The 25,204-nt window shown below is 41.4% G+C and overlaps 1 protein-coding gene across 2 annotated transcripts in view; it reads right to left on the bottom strand.

Moving 5' to 3' along the window:
• Positions 1-25,204, bottom strand: part of TXLNB (taxilin beta) — a 34,643-nt gene that overhangs the window by 6,051 nt on the left and 3,388 nt on the right. For both annotated transcript variants that reach the window (XM_068184772.1, XM_068184774.1), the window contains exons 2-7: positions 23,170-23,586; positions 21,146-21,237; positions 17,302-17,472; positions 11,563-11,757; positions 9,845-9,964; positions 4,793-4,867 (exon numbers count right to left, since the gene is read on the bottom strand). In XM_068184772.1, coding sequence (XP_068040873.1) covers positions 4,793-4,867; positions 9,845-9,964; positions 11,563-11,757; positions 17,302-17,472; positions 21,146-21,237; positions 23,170-23,572 — 1,056 coding nt within the window. In that variant the 5' untranslated portion in view covers positions 23,573-23,586. The remainder of the gene's footprint in view (positions 1-4,792; positions 4,868-9,844; positions 9,965-11,562; positions 11,758-17,301; positions 17,473-21,145; positions 21,238-23,169; positions 23,587-25,204) is intronic.

Raw genomic sequence — 25,204 nt, 5'->3', positions numbered from 1 at the left:
CTGAAAACATTTCCCTTGCTTTGATCCCTGGCCCATCTCCATGGGCAAGGACTAACCTGAACTGGTCCAACCACTGATGCTGTAGAGGACCATTCAGTGTGATTAACTCAAGGTGAGAGCCAGTGTGAGCAGAGCTGTGCCTGAGCTGTAAGTCTTGCTTCACCATGCAGATGCCTCCTAACCCCATCTTTAACCTGGGGGTTTCAGCCCTGACAGAGGAGGTCAACATTGCATGGCTGCCTGGCTGTTCACCTGCCTTGTGGATTTCTCAGAGTACTCTTCCAGCCAGGCTGGGACCTGGGTGCTACCTTGGCTAGGATGCTTTTGATGTCCAAGTGAGCTGGGGGAGAGGCATCCCCACACCACGCTGCAGTCATGGTTTCCCTTCTTCCATCTTTCCACCTGGCTCAGGCTGTGGCCAAGAGCCACACTGGCAGTGCTTGATGTGCTTCACTGGACTCCCCTGTTGAAGAGGAGTGTCACTGCTCACTTTCTATGTTACCTGGCATGTAAACAAAGCCCACACTTCATTTTCGCACTGCTGTGATTCTGCACTGGATTCCTTCAGGATGCATCCCTGCACCACAGCTTGAGCAAGCTGAGAGGGCACCTTGTCAGCTCTGTTTTGGACTGCAGCTGTAGGCAAGGCCAACAAAGACAGAGCAAGCCATCCCCAGCCAGCCTCTTCTGCCAGTTTCACTTCACTCGGTGAAGCAGAGCAGAAGAAAGTTCTGTTGCAATGTGCCAAATTTCAGACTACCACGGCTCCTTATTTTGCTATCAGTTTATACCTGGCAGCCATGTGAAAGCCTATCTTTGGCTGTATTTTGTCATTATTACAATTTTTTGGTATGTAAAATCATCAGATGGTTTTGGGGCAACAAAAGTTCTAAAGATCTGAGGTTAGTTTTTCTGTAAGATTTTCTTGTTTTTGGCTTTTTTTTTTTTTTTGGCGTTTTTGGTTTTTTTTTTTTTCTCTTTGGAAAAGAAGACCAGCTCCAGGTTGTTCCATTCCTTCTGGTGCCAGAACATCCCCAGCAGTGTTTAGGTCATCACACATTTCATCTGTCCAGCCTGGCAGCTTTTAAGAAAAGTGATAGTGTCACATGTGGTGCCTGAGGCAGGGTGGCTGCACTAGGAGGGTCAAAAGCAGCCTGCAGTATTCCGGGGTGGAATACTGGGTGGAAGCTGGCTGCCCTCTCTCTCCACACCAGCAGGGAGCTGGATAAAGTATTACCTAGGAGATTTTCTTTAGTATAGTGCCAGCCAACTCACCCCCTTCCCTGATAATTACTGTGAAGTTACTGAGGAAAAGAAGATTTAGAAAATGTTGCTAACAGTGGGGTGGGTTTCATTCTGATTTTGAAATCAAGTACAGTTATGTTATGTATCATGCTTGTTCAAGCTAGTTGTTATGGTGCCCCTTGCCACAGCCACAAATGCAGGGTTCCAGCCAGGTATAACCTGGGCTGTAAGGGCCTCGGAGGCTGAGGAGGGTACAGGCTGCAGCCCTGCCCCACGGAACTGGGTGAAGACACAGGAGGTTAACCCATACAGAGCACTCAGTGGTGGCAGTATCAGAGCTAGCTGACATGAAGCTTGCATATTTGTATTTATACAAGGCTGTAACCAGAGCTGTGACCTAGGCACAACCAAAAATGCAAAGGGATTTGTTTTAGCAGCCCAAGTTCTACAGCCTAGGTGGGACACTGATACCAGGTGTAGCAGTGGAACATTGACATTTGGAAGAGATGTCACAGCTCTAAGGAGAAATGCCTGAGCTTCCCACAGCCAGATGATGGAGCAAGGGTAGGAGTCAGAGAACAGAAGCTCCTAGCCCAGATCTGTTTTAAAAAAGCTCACCTCAATTCTGTCTCTGCTTTCCCTTCCAATTTTTGCATATTGTTTAATTAGGTCAAAAACATTTCACATTTGAACAGTGCAAGCTCTGACCTCAGCTGGGGCCCTAAGCAGCACCACAACACTAAGAATAGCTTCTGCAATTTAAACTGAATAATATATGAATGTTTTCATAGTGGCTGGGAATGGGCTTTGAGAGATGTCACTCACTGGAGCATGCATTAGTGCTCCAAGATTAGGGAGACGAGGACCGCCTTGCTGCATCCAGCAGGACTGTGTGAGAAGGGAGGGCAGAGGCATCACTGCTTTGAGAACAGGGCCTTGGGAAGTGGGGGCTCCTCAGCGCTGCCATGCTGAGAGGGTGCTATGATGGGGACACCCCTTTGGCCTTGTTATGTTCTTCTGGGTTGCCATGGTTTAGTGGTTGCCCTGTGCTGGCTACCAAACATTAAAAGTCTCGGCTGGCTTCTATCTTTTTATTTGGTTTCAATGCATGAAGCTAAAATAATTTGCCTAAGCATTATGACTGGGGAGAGCATGCAGCATCCTGGGAAGCACCACCACAGTTTGGGTGTACCTCCTCAGCTGGTGCCAGATCCCTTTCACCATTTGGAGTGCCGAATTTGGTTGTCTCTGGCACATTGTGCCATCCAGAGACCGGCTGGCATGAATATGATGTCCCCAGTTCCTTCCAGCTCAAGGAAGAGCTGGGTGTTTATCACCTCCTTTGGAACAGAGTGATATTTCCCTGTGAAGGTTATATTATGGCTTCTCCCTATCTCACTGACCCAACTTCTTATAAATTTCTATGCAGCTGTTCCTCTGTTAATCATAGAATGACTTATGTTAGAAGGGACCCCAAAGACCATCCTTGCCATGGGCAGGGACACCTTCCACTAGACCAGGTTGCTCAAAGTCCCATCCAACCTGTCCTGGAGCACTTCCAGGGATGGGGCATAATATCTATTTATTGCTTTGTGCTTGTATCAAGGAGCTCTTTATGCTCTTTCTCTTCTGCACTGCACTTGCACTTCCAGATGCTTGCATTACAGCATCTGGATCATGAGGGAGGTCCTTTGGTGCTACCATACTGGAAATAATAAAATTTTTTGAAAATAATATTAATAATGATATTATTCCCAGTAATTCCAAATGAAGGCTGATATGTAAGTGACAGAGCTCTCACACTTGAGCAACACACTTCACTGCATGTTTCATTTCAGGAAGTGAATCACCTAATTTTTGTCTGCACAAGTCTGCAAGGGGCACATGTATTCTCAATGCCTTTACAGACTTGACTGGTGTTTTCTAAAAACACCTTTTCTGTTTCAAATGTTCTAGTTTTTATCAATACCTCCAGCTTCATTAAACTGGCTACAGAGGTCTGCCTGCGTAATGTTTTTTTCTTCTGGTTGAACATAAAAGTTTAATTAAAACCACTCTGAGAAAATTGGGAGCAGGTTTGCAGTCAGGACAGACTCAGCTGGAGGCCTTTGAGGCTTCATTGCAGAACCTGTCAAACTATTGTCAGCAGCTGTTTATATGATGTTCTTTGGTGTGCCACTGGCTTATCTCAGCCTCTGAAAAAACACATGAAAAACCAAACCCTTCTCAGCATGTTTCCAGGTTATCAGTTTAATACTGAAATTTCTTGATGGCTCAACAGGTAGCAGTTAGACCATCTGCAAGGAAAAAGCTGGGACAACTTGCCTGTATGATTAACTGTGAGCAAGGGCTAGAAGGGTGCTTCCTGATGGATAAGGAGACTGGCAGCTGCAAGAGGGGCTGACAGACTGACACCACCCCCCCTCAAGGTTCTGCTTGGGGGGAATCTTTCTCACAGACAGATCATAATTGTGAATCTACATAATTGTTTCTTACATGTAGAAAAAAATCTACTGATACTGTCTCTTTTTGATGTCATCTAGTGCTCTCACTCATTGATTCAAGGTCTCACTCAACTATTAAAAGTGATTATTGCATTGCTCCCAAAGGGTAGTATATTCTGCCTTTGTCTTGGTTTTACTGCCTTTCACTCCAGCTTGACTCTTGGCATAATTTTGGCAAGTAATTTTATTTTATTGGAAGTTTCAAATTACAGTTAAGCACTGAAATCCTAGAGACCCCTCTCTATAAGCCCTTAGTAGACAGAATTCCTGTTAAAGTTAATAAAAATGCTGCCTTTGCACCCCAGTTCAGAAAAGCATATGGGCACAGCAGCTCCAGTTTGGTAAACTTGTTTCCTGATATGTATGTACTCCAATGCTTTGCTGTACAAGAAACCTGCCTGACAGGTGGTTATGGTGAATAATCAAGGCACAAATGTTGTTCTGTGGTTGAGCACTGTAAACACTCATAAATCAGCACTTTAGAATGATTAGGGTCAGAAGGGACCTTTAAAGATCACATAGTACAATCCTTCTGCCTTAGGTGGGGACACTTCCCACTGACCAGGTTGCTTCAAACCCCAACCAGCCAGTCTTGAACACTACCAGGGACGGGGCATCCACAACTTCTCTGGGCAACCTTTTCCAGTGTCTCACCATCCTCACAGCAAAGCATTATTTCCTCATATGTAAAAGAAGTCTCTCCTCTTTATTTTAAAACTTTTACCCTTTATCCTATCACATGCCCTGGCAAAAAATCTCTCTCCATCTTTATAAACCTCTTTTAAATACCAAAGATTTGCAAAAAGGGCCTCCCCTTCTCTTCTTTAGACTAAACACCCCACATGTCAGTATGATTTGCAGTATGGGCATTACCTTACAGTTGGCTCAAAAATAACCTGCTTCCTTTGCAATAGTCTATGGGATGTAGAATGAGGCTAGAAGGAATACACAGAAAGTAGTTTGGATACTTTACCTGGGATGTGCCTCATGGGTTAAAAACTGGCAAACAAAGGCACACCATGCAATCACCTCTCCTACGTCACCTGTGCCTGTAGTACAGTCTCTTGTTCCTTTAACATTTTGGCCTGGAGCTTCCATTCTGCAGCTTGGTTCAGGAGCTGTGTTTTGGGCAACAGAGAGAAAATTGTTAGGTCCCTAGATTATCAGGTGGAAATCCTCATCCTCCAGCTACTCATGTTTCTGTGATAAGAGTGATCTAACTTTCAGGTGAATATAGTTAGAGTAGTTAGGTAAGGCAGACTGTTTAGTGTTATCCTGAGACATGGGACAGGCTATTTGCATTCCAAGGGCATATTTGAACAGGAGTTCAAGACCTACTTGGAATTAAGTGGGCTATAAAAAGTGTGCTATTTAACCACATCTTCAGCAGACTTCTAGAGAATGGTTATTATACTTTCTGGCATATTCATTTCAACACAGTTCCAGCCAAATTCCCATTCTTCAATGAATGGCAAATTTCTTTTTGCATTAATGACCATGAGTTAGCATGTGGGTATGGTCACAGTCAGACCTGCATCAAAAAATCGGAGTTTTCAGTAAGCCAGTGCATAGTTAATGTCATACATTTGCTGCTGTCTGTTATCTTTGGGCTCTGTTTGCAATGACAAGTGGAGAATTCCAACTCAGGGTGATAAATGTCTCAGTTTAAGTAGGCAGCCCAAGAGGAGCTTGACTGCAGTTTCTTTCCTGGCTTCTCCTGGGAAGGTGTGCTTCCCTACTCCACAGTGTTTGGCAAAATCACATTCTGATATGCAGGCTGCAGATAAAACAGGTGGAGGATTGGTCAAGGCTGAACAAACTGTAGGAGTGAGGTTTGCAGAGACCTTTCCTGGCTACAGTTCTGAGTCTGCACTTCCAAAGTACACAGTAATATTTTAGCTATTGGTTTAATCTGAAAGCAGGAAACATTTACCAGAGTGTTAAAGAAATGTCCCTGTCGTCTACCAAGCATTTATAAAGTGTTTTATTAGTCAGGCCAAATATATTTTAGAAAAAGAATGCTAATGATAGCTTGAGAAATGAGACATAAAGAAGTTATTTTACCACAGGATTTTGCTCTGTTGGATTAAATTGAACTTAAATTGTACTGTAAATTGTGTATAGAATAGCACAGCTGGGCTCTGAAAATATATCAATAATTTAAAGGACTGTGTACGTCAGTGGAACTTATACTAGGAGTGAAAGGTAAGTAGAAGCACATGCAGAAAATGTATTTGATACTTTTGATAAAAGTAAAAACTTTTATTCTAACAATTTTATTGGAAATAATACATGTAAACTGCAAATACCACCTGGTAAAAGAGATGAGGATGAACCCTAAAATGCTGAAGGTCTCCAGCTGTTTGGCACAGTGATTATTGGAATTAGACTTGCTGCATAAACATATGTATATTAGCTCTAAAAAAATATTTCTTCAATCAATTCGACCCTTTGATTTGGACCCACTGAATTTATACCATCTAAAATTTCCTAAACAAGAATGTTTTCCAGCTCAATTATGAAGAAATGACATGTTATACTTGTATTATACCTGCCTCTTAATATTTAAGAATTGAATTTGATGTTTGATTCCATGGAGATAAATCAAGTTCTTTAATTCAGATATTGTTGATTAAAATTTCAAATAGGATATGCCATGGCCAGTAAAAAGAGTTGGTATGGGTTAAATGAGCATCAGTTTGTGCATTTATTTTCTCAGAAAAGGATATGCTTTACATGTACCAGAAAAAAAAAATCAATTTTTTAAAAGTTTGGATGAAATCTGGATTTTTAGGTTTCACCTTTCTTTGATATCTAATTTTTAGAGTGTCTTTTAGAATTTATAGGGCTTGAATGATTTAATGAAGAGTACTTTGAAAGCCTTCAGAGCTACCCAGTCCCTAGACCAGTCATTGCTTCTAAGAACTGGACTTTTATCTGAATCGCTTTAATCTCAGCTAGGGTTACCTCCATACCCAGTGTGACTGGAATAATGAAAAAGTCCCACCTCTTGCACCATGTCTTTGGCCAGAGCACAACAGATGGGCAGAGAAGACAAAGAAAAGTTGCTTCTTTTGCCTCTTAATGAAATCTCTCTCTCTTATTGACCCATATAACTTCTGCAATCAGCAAAAATCCAAGAGTTAATAAACTCTTCTGTAATGGAAGCAAGCCACAGAGAGGCTTGCTCAAATTAGCACACGTTCTTATACAGCCTGAAGTCATCTCCAAACACCAAGCTGGGAGAAAATGAATCAGAACTGATACATTTATTAATAGACTATGAAGTGGTAACAAGGAGGCTGAAGTATCCAGAAATGAATAAATATTGCATGTGGTGTTTACAGAGCAGCACTTTAGTGAAGGGTGGTGATGCTACACTCTATTATTAGAACTATGATAGCTGCTGGAGGCCCAGACAGTCACAGGGGCTAGCTTAGTGAAAATTAAGCTTCTCTTTTTGCTGTCAGACTCTGTAAATTCCAATTATGTTGTGCTGACCAGTTGTTGGATAGTGATAAAATTGCATCCATAGGTTAAGTTGTCCCTTTGTGGAAACCACACATTAGGAACCATTGCTGCTTCAATAGGGAATTGCATTCTTTGATGCATGTGTAGAGTGAACTGTGCAAGCAATGAGATGACCTCCTTTTGAGGTGTACAGGCTCTGCAAGAGGGAATGTCTGTCTCTCATTGTCTGAGGAAAAGAAGTTTTGCATAGGGGCAAAGATTACCACATGGAAGAAGTGCATGGGGAGGCATCAAAGTGAGCCTTCAAAGAGTAATCAAATAGATAAAAGCATACAATAATTTTCATTTATGAACACTTGCAAAATCCTGCAGCAAAGGTCATGCACAGGGATGACAAAATCCTATGGATAGAAAGGTTCTCAAAGCTGTTCTAACTCTGCACATTACTGAGCTGGAGAGATTTACAGCTAAGTGAGAGAACTCCATCAAAAGCACCTTGGATTCATACATACATGTATATACATTACTCCCACAGACACTAGCACAATAGCTGGGTGGGTGGGACTAAGAGCACATCAATAGGATGGAGGTGGGAGCCAAGTGTAGGCCAGCTCTCTAGGTGCTGGGCTACCTGTGATGAATTGTGACATGCCTAATGATGCCTTGACTCATTGCATGGCTTTTGGCCTTAATTTCTGCAGCTAAGTCTACCTTGCTTGGAGGTGATGTTAGCCATACATCACCAGACTACCTCAAGGACAGGATTTTTAAGCATTTATTTGGACGATGGGAAAAATATTCTTTGTACACTATGCATACCATTATACACCCACTGTGTAAAGGTTTTGTAGCTTGTTTTCAAACCTGTTGTTTCTTACACACAGCAAAGCCCAAAAGAAAATCTTCTCTCCCACTTGTAGACAGTGATGTCTTTCAGTGCTTTAAAAGAAATGTAAATACCAATTTTGTGCATACCAGATCTGGATAATACATACAAAGAAGTTTTGGCTAAAACAGGGACAGTCACAGATGACAAGCAGCCCCAGAATTCATGTTCTGAGAGATGCAGCATGGAAGATCATTGACACAAGGCTGTATATGCCAGTTTTCCACAGAGCCAATGCCTGGTCTTTTATATCTTCTGTTTTGAGATTTTTTCCCCCCCTCAGTATTTGAAATCTGGTACTCATTAGCAGAACTCCCAGTGACATCAGTAAAGTAAGCCCATATTTGCTTTGCCATTGTAAGTTATTTCTTGGACATCTGGAGATTTCTGGAGTTTAAATCTGCCAAGAATCCAAGGTAATGAATAAAATTTTGGGGTTTGGCTTTTTGTAGGTTTCAGAGTGAAGGAGAATAAGTCAGTTGGGCTACAAATTGTCATGCAATGATATGCAGATTTGCACAGAGAAGCCCCAGCTCATTTTCACCCTCACTCTTTAGCAGGGAGTAAAGCTGAGCAGAAGTGGGTGTTCCAGCTGCAAGATAAGTGCAGAGAAAGAGGATAAATGTCTTATGGGCTGGTTTTGGTAAGAGATGTATGCTGTGTTTCCCCTGTGCTCTAATGACAAGTCTTAGAGCCCCATATTTTCATCTGTTTTGAGTATTTTAAGATACCCGTTAGTGCCATGCTTGTGCTAATATATCTATTTCCAGATATGGGGAAGGGATAAACGTCCTCTCTTTATAGAAATCTCTCATGCTGCTCCTGAGTTAGCTGGAGGACTGGTGAAAACTAAAGCTTTCTTCCAGCTGATGAGAGCCTGTCACTCCCTCTGAGAGCTGCTGCCTCCACTGAGAAGAGGGACTACGTGCCTGCGTTGAACTCTGATCCTTTGTAGATGTGAGGATTGCTGTGAAAATACGAGGCAGTCTGAGAAAATTAATTTTAGTCTGATTGAGTCACAAAATGTGTGAGACTACAGATGGAGGAGTGCCCTCCTTCCATCCCAGCTGTGCCTGCAGAGGACATCCCTCCTGTTTTTCCCTGTCCCCCTGCTAGAAATGTCCCTGCCTCCAGAAAGGGAGGAAGAGCAGACAAAGCTGCTAAACGGATCCAGACCCTGCTTGCCTGAAAGAGGCACTGGCAAACCAGTGCAGGGAGGGAAACAGTGAAGGGGAGGCTTTGTAAGAGCAAATGGCTCCTGTGGATTTCTCCGCTGGCAAAAGTGCATCCATGGCAGGATGCCTGGGGACCCTTGGAACCTGGGGGAATAGCAGCCTTCAGCCATTTCACTTCAATCCCACATTCTTGGTCTCCTCTCTAATGGTTTAGATATGTGTATTCATTGTGTGGGGAGATGAAGTATCAAGTACCAGAGACAACTGAAAACCAATGGCACCACCTGACCCAACATCACGATGCACCAACTGCACAGTAACAGTGAGTTAGTTGAAGCAGTGGGCTCTAACCGCTGCTCTGCAGCATGCCTCTAAAACTGTAAATGCCAATGAAAGCAGCCTTTCAGAGGCTGTTCCTTGCATTGAGCTCTGATGGTACCTATGAAAACTTCTCAGCTACTGTACCCCGGATTGGACCTGAATATGTTAGTGAAATAGCATGCAGAGCTTGTTTTGGCCAAAGCTAGATAAAAGACAGACAAATTAGAAGGATAGATACATACATATTCCTTCTCTTTCTGGTGTCGCTCCTCAGCTTCCTTCATCATTTCCTGAGACTGTTCCAACTTGGCATCCACCAGTTTCTGTTGAAGTTCTCTGTGCTTAAATATTTTGTCAAGGTGCTGTAAAAAAATAAATTCTGCTGAATGTGCAGGTTTAATTATCTACATAGACCTTCATGCTTGTACATGTACAGCTATTTACAGGAACACTTAAAAGACAAAATCATTGCAAAACAAGAAGACACTCAACCCATTGCAATTACTAAAAAGTTACAGCTCTGATAAGAATAAACTGTGCCAGAATTAGCATGGGAAGGGAAACTGGTGTACATTACAAATTTTGATTTATTGTAAGAAAAGAAAAGCCTTAACATCTTTGCCAGTTCTATGGTCTACATATACAGTCATCAGTACAATCTAGTATGACTGAAGATCAAATAATTGCTCATCAATAATAAATATGCTGGGGACACACTTTTATTTAGCTGTTAAATGGCCATTGCATCTGAGCCACAATGTGGATGATGGTGTAGACACATTGCACCTGCAGTATTTGGGAGCATGTGCACAGCTCACAACATCTTCTGTGTCAATACAAGCCCAGCACATCCCCTTTGTTCTGGACACACCTGCACAATGGAGGGCCTGGGTGACAGGACATGAGTGGGGATCTGGAGATAAGACCAAACAAACCAGAGTCCTCCTCTAGCCTGTAAAATGTCTGCCTTTAAATTTTACATTTAAAATGTAAAATGGTGACTTTCAGGAGATAAATGTTGCTGATAGCCTTCTTCACTCTTAATTCACTTAGATAAAATTCATAGGAGCAATTATTCCGTGTGTGTCCCTCTGGCTTACTTTTTCTTCTTATAGACACCACAAGAGAAGAGTGTACATTTCCTTCATTCAGTATAGGAATTCATACATGATTCAAGAGATTTGGAAAAGCAGGTATTGTATCAGTCATTCCAGAGTGTAAAGACAGATAACTTATGTTTTATTCAGTATGATAATGTTGTCTGATTGCACTGAGACTCACTGTAAATGTATTTAGAAACTGTAAAAAGACCCATTGTAATATTTGTTGATGTTTATCATAAAATTTAAAAAATGGTAGTTTGGGATTTTACTGAAGGATTTTTTCTGGTATCAAAAAAAAAAAAAATCTATTTCCATTCATTTCCATTCAAAGGGTCTCCTTTATCTGTCATCCTAAATTTAGGCTTTTGGTAAAGGGTCAAATAGTTTACATCAGAGCCCTTCTCAGCAACCTGCTTCTGGAGGGAACAAAAAATATTTGTTGTCAGCTGCAGAACAGGCTGTCTAAAGGAAAGGGAGCTGGGTTGTACTCAGTGGGAGCTTAATGGGAAGGAGGAAATAGATGCTGGGGGAGGTCCCCAGGGATTTGGAGGAGCTGTGGCGGGGTTGGGGCAGCTCAGCAGACAGCTGGCACATCTGGCTGCTTGGGTGCCTCAGCGCCTCTCCCCACAGCGGCAAGGCTGCCGCGGCTGCCACGGGCGGGGCGCCGTCCCACACAGTTCCATACCGCAGAGACCGCAGGGCTTGCTGCGGGCACAGTGCTGCTCAGAGGGCAAAGCATGGTGGGGGCTACCCTGTGAGACAGCCGAATGATGGCCAGGCTGCTGGCAGTGCTTTCTGCTTCCCCTGGGACAGCCGGGTGTGCTGCCCGAACCAGCCGGCTCCGGGGCACTGCTCACCTCTTCCCGCAGCTCATACTGGTCAATGATGCTCTTCAGCTTCTCTGCCAGCTCCGTGTTCTCCTGGCAGAGCTTCATGTTCCTCTCACTTTGCTGCTCGATCTGAGCCTGGATTTCACTCAGTGTGCCCTGGAAGTGATTAGTTATTTCTTTCCTCTTCTCATCTTCCTCCCGTGCCCGCTGGATTGTTTCCTCCTGTTGTTAAATGGGAGAGAACACAGTAAATGAGAGGCATAATAAGCAGTTCCTGAAAAATACTGTTTCAGAGTCGCACAAGGCTTCCCTTTGAAGGATTATATGATTATATGTGTTTGCATTCCTCTTTGGAGATTTTCTTGCTTTCATCTGCTCCAGCATTATACATGATTCTAAATTTACAGAGCAAATTACACAGTGGCCTTGAAAAAAATGGGGAACTAAGAATTTGCATTTATAAGATGGATGCAGAGCAGAGCTTCAGGTCAAAGCAAACCTGAAGGAGAGGACATACGTCCATGTCTTGATTCATGATACTGCATCGCAGCTTTTTTTTTTTTGGAAAAAGATATTTAGTGGAAACAGTCAAAAGCCCTTTTATAAAAATTTTCTTTGACTGAATTAAAAAATCACCTTTTACAATGCCTCGTTTTAACAAGGAATCTTCATATCAAATTCATGGCCTTTGGGATTTAAATTTTTAAGATAAATCCATCACTTGCTGAAGAATCCCTTCCAATTCATCAATTTTCCTTCCCTAACTTTTTACCTGACATGAACATTTTTACTAATTTACTAGCTAGTGAATTCAAGGAAAGCTTTAAAGTTGTTTCCCACAGAATCAAAGCAGACATTCAGATTTATTTTTTTTCCCTATTGCTGAAGTTCTGTTTTAGATTTGTTTATACAAAAGGCTATGCAGAAAGAATCTGGATTCATTGCTTTGGATCCAGTAATGCAGACAATTTTTATTCTTTCTTCATTTTCTTCCAGGGCAGTCTGCCCTTCTGGGGGATGTAATTCTGATATAGAATTGCTAGACCATATCTGCTGTAGTTACAAATCAGGCCAGGACCGTGTTAAAAACTCTACAGCATGCAAACGGCATACTCTAATAAGGTTTCAACTAGCATAGTAATTTGCATAAAAATCTCTGCTAACACTGCATATGGATATTTTCTATAAATATATTTGAATAAAGCCTTAGCTGACTCTAATAAGGTATAATTTGTATCATGAATGTGACATAGCAGGTGTTGATTCAGGCCCTTCTCATAAAGTAAGGTGAATACCAAATGACCCAATTTCTGCTTAGCATGCACAACACGAGCCTGATCTAGGACAGCTGCTGTTCAAGGTAGGGCATATTTGTCCTTTTGCTGTCCAGGGAGTGACAGGGAGGCCAACACCTTGGATGATGGGAGGAAAGCAATGGAGCCATCAATAATACCCTAGTGCATAGAAATTAATGATACCCTGGTGCACAGAGCCCTGCTGTGCTCTGCACTTCACACAAGAACCTGTGTGTGTATTCATAAAGAGTAATACAAAGTGTGAGCCCAGAAGGACTCTCTCTCCTAATAAGAAGGAAAAATTTCATGTGGAACTAGGCAAATGACTTGGGAGTTAGGTCCTGGTTCAGTACCTGGCTTGGAAATTGGACATACAAAATTTGCAGCAAGACGAAAGAGAAGGTCTTCAATTTTTTTTATCAGTTGGTGAGAATGACTTTGAAACATTTTGCTTGACCAGCAATTGAGCTATTTGTAGGTATTTTTTGTTTAAATCCTTTTAGCAGTAGAATGAGCTTCCAAAGTAGAGTTTAAAATGCTGCTCAGAAGGTGTTTTAAATCTATTGCTTTAGCATTCCCAAAAGGAAACATTTATTTTTCTTTTGAAAGGGCATGTTTGCAAACAATATTGTCCTTTTTATTTTTATTTGAAACTTTTTCCAAATTTGACCTGAATTCCTAGGTAGTTTCGATTAAGTCAGAATTCCATTTTATCTCTAATACACTGTTTAAAAAACTCCTCATGCCTCTCCACTACATAGGTGCAGCCCTGAGCAGGCAGAAGAGTGCAGGTGCTTCACTTCCAGAAGTCAGAGTGAGAATTTGAACTTGCATGTCTGAATTCCTCTTTCTATGGTTTCAAAACATCCTTCCTCAAAAACATTTCATTGTTATAACATAGGTAGCCTTATAACATATCACTACCATGATTTAAAGCTCTCCAGAGTAGTAAGTCCATATGAATATAAACCAAAAAAGGTGGATTGTGCATATGTCACACCAAACAGTTCTGTTACAAGGTGAAATGAGACATCCTGAGACTACCAATCACGTAAATGTAAAAAACCCAACCCTCTGCATACGTGTTACTCAGATGATCTTATTTCCTGCTCTTCTGAGGTAGAAAAATGATACAATACAGAGACAATACAGAGATTCATGGTTAAAGACACTGACCCAGCAAGCATTTATTTGCAGGATGCAGGATTTCTCTGTATCTGTTCTGCTTTGGAGAAAAATATGCTTGAGAAGGATATTTGCTTGGGGATGGGGGCTGGTATGTGTCCTGGGGAGCTTCTCAGTCGCCCTCATTTGTTAAGTCCTTGAGATCCCAGTCACAGAACAAGGGTGGGTAGGAGTAAGGGGAACTGGCTGAGCAGAAGGACAACAGTGTGGCTACAGCACTAAGCAGAGACCAGCCATAAACTATTGTTCTCTTTTCTCTGTCCTTTCTGAACCTTTGCACTCCATGTTTACCCTTTCAAACATATGTTCTTGTCCTAGTGCAATACTGCTTTTGATCTCATGTTTTGCTGCCAAGTGTGTAAGAATGCATTGAGTAAAACCTTGTTAAAATTAAGACAAGATACTTTGCAATTTGGGATTTAGCACAGGAATGTGAGATCATTTGCGAACAGAAGAGTGTGATTGATGCTGGAATTGTTCTCGTGCCTCTCTGGGGCAGTTCCAGAAGACTATTGGTCTGCTGAAGCCATATCAGCCAAGATGATATGAGTGAGGAAACCTCTTTTCAATGAACTGTGCTCTTCATTCCCAGACACCATGGTCTGAGCCAGTTTGGAGCTGAGCCCATAACTGAAGCTGTTGACTTTTGTGACATTTGTATGAAAGTCATTGCTTAATGCCTGGTGGCAGGAAGGACGAGGGACCCGAGCTGTTCATGTACAAGATGCTAAGTAGCTACCAAACTGCCAGATAATTGGCAGAACATGAACTCCCTGCAGAGAAATGAGTTGCTTTTGCTCTTAGCAGAGCTGCTCTCTACTGCAATTCTGCTATTTAGCAAACCTTTATTCTGTTTTTCTTGGAGGGAGAATTAAACATCTATGTAACTGCAAGGAAATAATCAGAATAGCTTGACTGTACATAAATGAGAATTTGAGGCTGGTAGCCAATACTAACCAGAAATTTTTCTTCTCTGTGGATTTTCAATGCATCTCTGCATTGCATATTCATCACCACTTGGCTGCACGGAGCTGCAGTTAATGGGAATTCCACACACCAGATGAGTGAAGATGACATTTATATGACATGATGTGCATATAATTTACCACATGGTAAGTCAGAGGGGGTTTCTGATCTGGGCAGGCCAGCTTTCTCCTTTGCTATTGAAATGACACAAACTCCTAGCTTCTATTTTCCACGTTTTGAAACATAATCAAACTGCTAATCCCAAGCACTAAAAAATATGAATCTCTGTCTTGCCAAAACCAAAATAAAAATATTTAAGCATAAGATTTTAGAAATACCATTTGATGGATTTTCTGGTTTTGGGCCCTCTCAGTAGGGTCATAAGTAGAAGGAAATTACACTAATTTAAAGAAATAGAACATGAGTTTCTGGACATTCACAGATTTCCAGAAGCATAAAGCATAAAGGCAAGTATTCCAAGAACTATACTAAAATTCTTAGAGAGACAAAACTGGATAAAGATAATGAATGCCTTTGTTTATTACTTTATTTCTCATGTGTTCTGCAAGTGTATTTTGTCTTACTATCTTAATTAATTTTGGGGTTTTTTTCTACACTGATAGCATGGGAACCAGAGAAAAGAAAGTATTCTGGGTTTCTTAAAAGGTCTCCAATTTCTCAGAAAGAAGTGATGAAAATTTGAACACTTCTTCCTCATACCAGATCATCTTGAGCATCTTCCCTGGCTCACCTGGCAAAGATACACGATAAAAATAAGAACTGAGCCTGAAATGTATAGGTTTATTTAGAAAACATAGTTACAAAGTAAAGCAGTCCAACAGGTTGTTGAAAATATGTTGAAAAGAGACTTTCCTAATTGTAAAGATGAAATGTGAAAGGAAGTATTTATATACAATGAGAATGGAAAAATCATGCACTCTAGTAGGAAGATTAATAAACATAAAGTAGCTGGGAAACTGTATGAGGAATTCAACAACATTTTTTCCAAATATGTTTTCCAAATAGAATTAGTTTTTCTAAATGCTCCAGTCTTCACTGATTTGTTCCACTGATATGATTTGCTTAGGAATATCAGTTAAGGCTATGCAAAGCACTGTACACTGTATCCTTAATTCACTTTAAAACTGGCTTGTATTTCTTTTGAAAGATTTTACCCACAGGTGGCCTGGTAAATCACTGTGGATCAATATTGAGGAATAGCTCAGGTCTAATACAAATGACAGACACAAATTTAATTTTCACTACCAGTTCTGTGCGACTATAAGTGAGTACAGAGAGATTTGCTTCTAGCTTCCCTATGTGTTAAACTGCTTTTATCTTCTACTAGGGCACAGTTTGAGTGTACGTGTGACTATTCCCTCTCCAAGCTGTATTCTTACCAGCACACAGTGAAAGCCAGAGCAAGACCTTGAAGGCCCACTCCTGAACCGGTGGAAATGAATGAAAATGCACTACCAGTAATAGAGGTTATATCAGGTGGAATTCTTGCTGCTGACAATTCCTATGTGTAATTCCATACATAACTATATCCCCATAAAGAAAGGGTTTAAACAGATCAAAGCAGAGGCCTTTGGTATACTAATACCAACACCATCACTAACATGCACTCAGAAAAAAAAGGATGATCACAACAGAAATTCTTGAACATACATTTTTTAAGGAGCCTAATCATATTATAAATTTCACATTTAAATTGTGTGATGCACCAAGCAACTGGCAGACATGGTGTATGGATCCCAGCATTTTGACACTCCTGAAAATTTTCTCTTTTAACTGATTCTCATAATCCAAACAACTTCCACAAATAATGTTTCCATTCTTCCTGTCTTGACATTTGGTGTCTTTAGGCAAATGTCCTGATTGACTGACCCTCATAAATCAATTGAAAAAGTCCAAGTGCTCGAATTACATGAAAACACCCACCAGCCTCCTGTGAGTCCACTGGAGCAAAGCTGGCATTCCTGTGGTTCTGTCCATGCACGTGCATTTGCATCTGCACTTTGAGGGACATGGTCTGTAAGCCCTGCTGCTCTCCTCTGCACTGAGCTCCCTAATAATGCAAGGAGGGCTTAGAGCTAGTGTGGGCAAACCCAGTGTCCAAAAGTGCTGGGATATTTCCAAATGAGAAACAAAGGGGTCTTGGTGTAAATGGACCTCAAGATTAGAGTGTATATATAATTATTACATATTGCATGTGCAGATGCAAAAGTTCCTTTGATTTGGTGCTATAGGGAGATGGCAAGATGTCAGCATCATCTTTCCCCTCACTGCTGGTTGCTGTGATAAGGCTTCCACTCACCTTGAGGTTCTTGTTGTGTCTCTGGAGCTCTCGGCACAGGCTCTCGAGCTTGCTGCGAGCGAGGATGGCTCGGCTGTGCTCACTCTGCAGCTGGTCCTTCTCCTTGGTGATCTGAGCCTGTCTCTTCTGTAGATACTTCAGCTTTTTCTGCTCAGCACGATGTTCTTCAAGCTGGGCAAAACAGGGATTAAAACAGGGAAACATTGATTAAAATGAAACAAAGAGGGATAGAAAAGAAAATAAAGTGAGCTCTTTTGGTTTGGGGAAAGTCTTCACTCTTTCTTAACTTCTTAGGAAATCTTTTATATTTACCAGCACTAATGTGATAGGAAAGAGGAACCTGGATATTCCCAAGCCTGCTTGCTGCAACAGTCCCAAGTGCGCTATAGTGTGGGTGGGTGAACATAATTTTTAACATTCTTGTCACACCATTTTAGCTCTTCCTTCTTTGTTTTGAATTTCTTTGAAGGACATCTGTGAGGTTTTTATTTTTGTTTCAACATTTGGAACTAGAGCAGTCAGTAGTGCTTTATGTGGTGAGATTTCTCCAGATCATGAGGAGATACAGTAGTTGCTCATTCTATTTTATTTTTCAGTTTCCAGAAAAAGAAGCAGTTTCCTAAATATCCAGGAACCTGCTGGACAAAACAACAGAAGAGGTGCTGGAGATGAGGAATGCTGTTCATGTAGGGACTTTGTTGCTGATGGAGGACAATTCTCTTTCGAGTAGAGTTTCCCAAAATGACATGTGGCACCTCCTTTTGCCAGGCTCCTCTGGCTCATAGGACCATGTGAGAGCATCTGTCAGTTGTGTTTCTGAAGTTTCTGTCATCAGTGAGGGTGGGTCATGGTGCATCAAACCTCTTTTGGGCTCTTTGCCTCCATATAATTCCTGGAGGAAATACAGACAGTCCCTGATGTTCCCTTGGGAGCCTGCTGTTCTGTGGGTACATGACTCCTGCCTTCCCTAGAAGGCTGGTAGGGAGCGGGGTGTATTTGGAGGGGGCAAAGAGGACCAGCAACATAATTACTATTAGCACAGTCTGGTTATTTCTTTTGATGCATGTCTATCACTGAATATTTGGAAAAAAAATCCTGTACTGTAAATTAATACCCTAACAATGAGGTCAAAGAAGTCTTTCACCTCTGAAGCTTTTAATGATTTCATCTCCTTTCCCAACACACAATAACCCTCCTCATTGTATCACAGATGTGCATACATTGCAAGATATTTCTGAAGTCCAGATGTTTTCTGATTGAAAAACAGTAGCACATGAGTTTAAACATGCGAACCTTAATAATAACAGTTGCTGTTAGGACTAAGTTATCTAATAATATGGTACCACTTGTACTAATTAACCCCAGTATGACTGGGAAAGTCTGTGAGCACTGGGGAATGATGTGCAACTCAAACGAGACAGTCAACAGCATCATATTTTACACTTTCATCTGTTTTCTGCAGATGTTCAGTAATTTATGCTTACAGTAGAGAGCTCTATGTATTATTAATCAAATCACAGCTAAGTGTACCACAAAACAATGCTCTCACCAGCTTGGAGTATATTTACAGTTTATTTCTAACTTTTAACATGTGTATTGTCTATTTTTTCTCCTGTAGATCACAATATGGGCTTTTGCATCTAATCAATCTGCACTAACTGAAATAATCTTTCTAGTATTGTACGAAAAGAAATTTCTTTTCTGTAATTAAGGCTGAGATCTTTTTCCTTCACAAGTTTGTATTTGTTCCCTTCCCCTTTCTGCTGAAAAACATAAAAAGTGTTCTTTTTACTTCATATTTTGCATGCCCAGCCTGTGCTTAGTGGATGATGATGTATCCAAATTTCATGATTCACTCAAACTATGCTTGAGAGGGGGGGCTCAGAATAAAGTTGGTCTTAATACTTATATCTCAAAGTTCTCAGGAATATCTAAGACATACTTTTGCAGTGAAAAAGGCACTGGTAAATAGGACTGCCAAAAGTGTCCCCAGTGAAAAATTTTTAAGAATAGTTAATGAAATAGAAGCTAAAATTAACTGCAAATAGAAGCAATTTTGATTTTTGAAAACTGTCCTAGAAAAATAAACAGTCAATTTAGGAAAGAAAAGTTTTATCTTGATCCCACTGTAGACAATGTCAGAGCTTGTCTTTATTTTTTAGCATATTGTTCTTGCACCCAGCACTTATGAGATTCTTAGGACCTCTGAAAATAATCCAGTTATAATCAATTCTGCAACAGCTGTTTATAAGCAAAAGCTGTTGTAAACCACAGTCTGCTTTACTAACCCAACACACTGGATTTAGTGAATGAGATGTTACCTGTTGGCGAGTAGCATGGCAGAGCTTGTGCCCAAGTGCCCGTTCCGCTTCCCCATCCCCACTGGTGTGGCTTCTACCTTCACCAGCCCATGCTCCGGCCTGCTGTGTACCCACAGTTGTACAGACTGTGCCAAGGCATGGGCTGGCATGGAAATAACCTTGCTGGGTGGCCTCTTCAGCTACAGTCAGCCTCAACTCTACTTGAAGTGGCGGAAGCACTGCCAAGCACCCAGCTCCATCACACGGCTACACCTTCTCCTGAGCTGTGCCGCAACAAGTGTTTGTGTCACCACACTGCTCACCAGACCAGGGAGCTGACCTGGCTGGAAAACAACTCAGCAAAAGCAAGACGTGATCCAAAGTGTGTGATGGGGGGACAAGAGGGAGCAGGGAGAGCGGTCACAGCTACAGCCAACTGCTGACAAGCCATTAATCACCATACGCCCCTCATCCGCTTCGAGTGAGCAGGGTAAGGCTGTCTCCAACAAGGTTTTTTTTGTATTTAAGGAATGATTTATTTCGGTGACATTGCACAGTATGTCAGAAACAAGTGTTCAATACTTTTGTTTTAGCACCTTTCTCCTGCATGGGCTACTGGCAATAAAGCCCCTGTTTTATACACTGCTGCAATGCCATTTGAATGCAGTAGAGAGTACTTTATAGAGGAATAAGACCTATTTCAGTTAATCTGTGAGCATGAAGTCCCTTTAAGCATAAGATAAACTATGAACAGCCTGAACCCAATTTACGAAATCAGAGGATTTTACATGAAAAATGGAAAGCAAAATTTTACTTCACATTATGATGAGACATGGACACATCTGTGCATAAAACCAATTAAAAAGTCAATGTTCTGATTTGTGCATTTTTCAGCACTCCACAAAGCGTAAAATGCTGCAGCCTTGTCATTTGTAAAATTTCCACAGCTTGTGGTCATACAGTCCTTTGACTACAAAGGAAAATATCCCTCCATCTGAAAATAACCCATCTTAAGTGTGGAAAGAACAGTCAGGTAGGTGGCATTGTTATAGGAGTGACGTTATGGAGTCAGGGGCTTTGACTCTTCATTTCATTGTGCTGTGGCTTCTCTTACGATTAGTCTCAGTTGTCTATTATCTGCTTCTTAATACAGGAAGTTTTATATTAAATCCTGTATTAATTTTATTTTGATGAAATCACCAATGCATAATTTAAAACAATACCCACAACAGGAACATGCAAAACTCCTTGCGGGAGGTAAAGGAGTCTAGACACCAGTCTCCAGTGTAGGTCAGTCTGGTAGATTTGCCTTTACGTACAGATATTCTGCCTCATCAACTTTCTGGCCCTAATCTTATTTTCCTCACTTTTTATTTTTTTTCTCTTTTTTACCCATAATTATCTGACCATGACAACTGTATTGGGATTCACTTATCAGGACAGACACTACTGGTATGTGAGGTTTAACCATGCTGCATGTCATGTATTTTTTATACCTTTTTGTATAGGCAGTTTGTACAGAAAAGAGCCAGCATTGTACTCACTAGTTCAGCATACTTCTTAAACAACAGGTCCAGCTTCTCTTCTGGAGTATTCAGCTTATTCAAACTTTGCATCAGTAGGGTGGCTTCTTTTCCTTAGAAAAAGAGGAATCAGAGATTTGATGCTAGAGGTAGTTTGTAGTTGATGTACTGTTATGAAATTGGTTGTTTCATGCATGGATCTGTAAAAATGCAGGGTGAAATGAGGCATTTTGGAAGGAAAGGAATAATTTTTGCTACAAATTTCTGCGTTTTTTTTTGCCCCATAAGAACAAACATGCTAGGACTTTTCTCCATTTCAGACCTCAGTAACGCGCTTTTTTTTCTAACAGAAGCATTGTCTGTGAAATGCTTTTGTTCTGTGTAATCTGATTTTTATTCAATGTTTTTGCAACATGATTAGGTCAGACACATGGCACATTTGACTGAACTAAGACAGAAAGGGCCTGGACCCCAAAGGCTCAGGAACAGCTCTCTTTTCAAGCAAAAGTTAATCAAGTCTGGTGTATTCATCTCCTTTGCTGATCAACCCTCATAAGACATCAGGAATATTAAGTCAGATATAGAGACTATCGTGTGGCAGTAATCAATCAGAGAGTGGTAGGTGCTGCCAGCCAGGTCTGGGCTACGTGATACTCATGTAAATCAGCTCCCTGGCTTGGTGGAGAAATCTTGTATTCCAGAGAGAGTCTAATAACTCCCTGGGCATGCAAAGCTAAATCACTGCACAGCCATTTAGGTATTGCTTCTCCTCTGATACCTCCTGGTTTTCATTTCAGCCCCAGGTATGAGCTGGAGCTTGAACACTGCTTGTTCATCAAATACCAAATATCCCTGACAACCCTGGAGATAAGGTTGCCTGTGGTCCCAGGGGCTTGGATATGCTTTTCCAAATGCTCCTCTTTCCTGAAACTGTGAGATAAAATTTGCTTTCTGCTTTGGGCTGGACGTTTTCTACTTCTATTCTAGTGCAGTCCAGGAGTACTGGCTCTGGAGAAAATCCTTTATTTCACAGGAAATTCTCTCTACAGCATTAGCATAAATAAGTGGAAGTGAGCTAAAATAAAATCCTAGTGTGAACTGTCACAAGGGCAGATGGAGAACTGTGTGTTGGTAGGGTTTTTACTGAGCTTGCTGAGGTACCAGTAACAGCACCAAAGCCAAGGCAGTAGAAGCTGAGGAATTTTCTTCTGGACATTCAAAGAAATTTTGAGGAAAAAAATCCATGCTGTGTCCTATGTTTAGTCCACTGTCTGTAAGAATGTCCTGTAGTGATTCGTTTACAGGCTTAGTCTGCATTTGGGTTTGGATTCTCATACAAAGGACAGGCACGAAGATTGGCTGGAGTTAAATGCAGGAAATAATTTACATCTACATTAGATGGGAATGTAACTACGTTGCTCTCTAGTGGCTGTCTAGCAGAAAGTACATGTTTACAAAAACTTGCTGAGACTTCTTTCTAGCTCAGCTGACAGCCCTACCAGGGCTGAGGTGTTAGAGAACAAATGTATTGGCTTATTTCATATATGTTATATGATGAGCCCAGGGGTTTACTAAATGAAAAATAACCTGGTCATAACAATAAATTTATTCTGCAGGTCCCCATGCCAAACAGTAGCACCCTTATTGTTGTTGTGACCAGTGAGTAGTCATATCTGAGCAGACAGGAGAAGAAAACATTCACTAAGGTACAGAGGAGAGGCTAGGTTTTCCTTCTTCTAAGTGACTTTGTGCAGTGTGTCATTGGACTGACAGCTTTGGCTAACCAATGTGGGCGGTCCAGTAATACATCAGTGTTGTGTGATGCAACTGTTTTTTTTAAAGAACTAATATCTGATATAGCCTACATGTTGGGTAGTGCCAAAAATAATTATCAGTTATAGAAAAGTTGTAATGGTCACTGTAATTTTCAGTGGTAGCTGGAAGACTCTATCATCCATACCAGAAACTTAACATGGTAAAGAGCAAGGACCAGGGAATTCTCACTTGTGTTTGCAGAAGGTCTGTGTGAATATGTAAATACTTACCTAGTCCCTTCAGGATTTTCTTCTCTAGCTTCTGCTCCTTGTTGCTGCTGGGCTCCTTTGCTTTGGAAGCATCTCCAGGAGGCAGCTTCTCTTTCTCACTCTCTTCATTTCCCTCTTCATACTCTGCATCCTCCAAGCTGCCTGGCTCTCCCTTCTCAGGCCTGTTGGTTCCTGTAGCAGTGCTTTCCTTCTCTATCAGGCTCGTGGCAGACCCGTAGGTTTTAATGATATCCTCCAGCTGCCGGCTCAGCTCCTCTGAGATGTCACACACGGCTGCTTCGGGCCAGGTACTTGGCTGCTCCATGGGGACTGCAGCAGGGGATGCCAGGCCAGGGGCAGGTTTGTCCCCACTCTGCCCCTTGATGTCCCGCCCAGGTGAGGTGGAAGACTGGTCATTCTCCATGCTTGGTGCAGCCCCTGACAGAAAAACAAATGGAGGGTTAATTTAAAGGCATAGAACTAGCTATATAAAGAATTAGCCATCAAGTTGTTCCCAAAGCTTGGCCAGCATGTGAGTGATTTTGTGTGAAATTTGGGATGGCAGCTTATCCATTGGTTCTGGCTTGACAAATATGTCACACTTAGATAAATAACCAAGGTGATTTGCCTGCAAAGAGGAAGGCAAATTATATAATATCCAAGAGAAAAGCCTACCCAAATATAACACTTAAAAATGAAAACCTCTTATTCCTACCGCCAGCAATGACACATGAAATGACACCCCAGTCACTCATACCATTTTCCTCCTTTAATAAAATATTTGCCACATGTTTACTTTTCTTGATCTGTTTACCTGCAACACTGCCTTCTGATATGGGCAGCTTCACTTCAGAGCTGCATTAGTTTAATTTCCTGTTTCTCTCCTGTTGACACATCTTAAGTCAATAATCACAAAAAATATTTTAAATTAAACTGGTGCACTGAAAATTGCACTGTGCCCTTGGAAAGCCCAGCATGGTGCTTGATCTACAAGTGACGTGGTTTGGTACTGTCACAATAACAGCAAAGAATAAGATTAACAGCTATAAACCACCCTTCTCTTGTACTTCCTGCAGGCTGCTGACAGCTTCTTTGACAAAGTACAAACTACAGAATAAATCACAATGAAATAAACCCAACCACACATAACATAGTTTGATAGTCCATGGTGTTTTGTGGGGCAAATTTCAGCTAATTTATTACCAGTTTGCGAAGGGAAGCTTTTGTTTTCTTAGGGTTTTGAGCAGCTGCACTTAGCCAGGCAAATACAGAGCCCCCAACATATCTGTGTTCCTGCTCTGGCTTACCCAGGACCTGGTAATGAGGTTGCCAGCAAGGGCAGCCTGGGCACCAGGAAAGTTCAGAGTAGTGAAGGCCCCTTCCCTCTCAGAGGGAGAGGGTGCTGGCACCTCTGTGTTGCCCTTATGAAGTAGTGCAGAGGTGTGGGGTGCACAGCTGGACCTTGATCTGCAACTAACCCCCACTACTGCTTGACTGCAGACTCTGTACTCTTTCCAGCCATGAGTCCTTTCTCTCACTGTTCCAGACTGATTTTTGTTCCTTTGCTTAATAACATGATTTACAATGGTGCCAGTGGGGAAGAGGGGAAAAGTTTACTTGGTTGGTTCTTTCCAGCATCTGAAGTGGTTGGTTTCTTATTTTTAAAAGATTTTTAAAACATGGAGCTAACTGGGAAGCATTTTGTTCCCTGTTTAAACAGGCTGTAACATATGTTTTCTATAGTGTTTAAATTTCTACAGCTTTCAAAACTGTAAACATGACCAGAGGCATTATATGATAAAGAGATGCCATTTACTGTAATAAATGACTCAGTGTTTTTCAATTCTTCTCAGTCAAAGTGATACTTGGAAGTGCAGTGATGGCCATCACTAAGGCAACACTTTTGAAGATTTGATTTTCTAGCTATATAACCAGGCTTGCAGATAAGATAGTCAAATGAGTTATCATCTCTCAAGCAAATAATTGAAAGATTTGAGTGGGTTCAGGAAGCACTTGAAAACTGTTAGCTATAAATCCATGCCCCTACAGTCCACCC

This window comes from Anomalospiza imberbis, chromosome 3 (genome assembly GCF_031753505.1).
Source record: "Anomalospiza imberbis isolate Cuckoo-Finch-1a 21T00152 chromosome 3, ASM3175350v1, whole genome shotgun sequence".
In the NCBI taxonomy this organism is placed as follows: domain Eukaryota; kingdom Metazoa; phylum Chordata; class Aves; order Passeriformes; family Viduidae; genus Anomalospiza; species Anomalospiza imberbis.
This window is presented reverse-complemented; position numbering and strand designations above follow the sequence as displayed.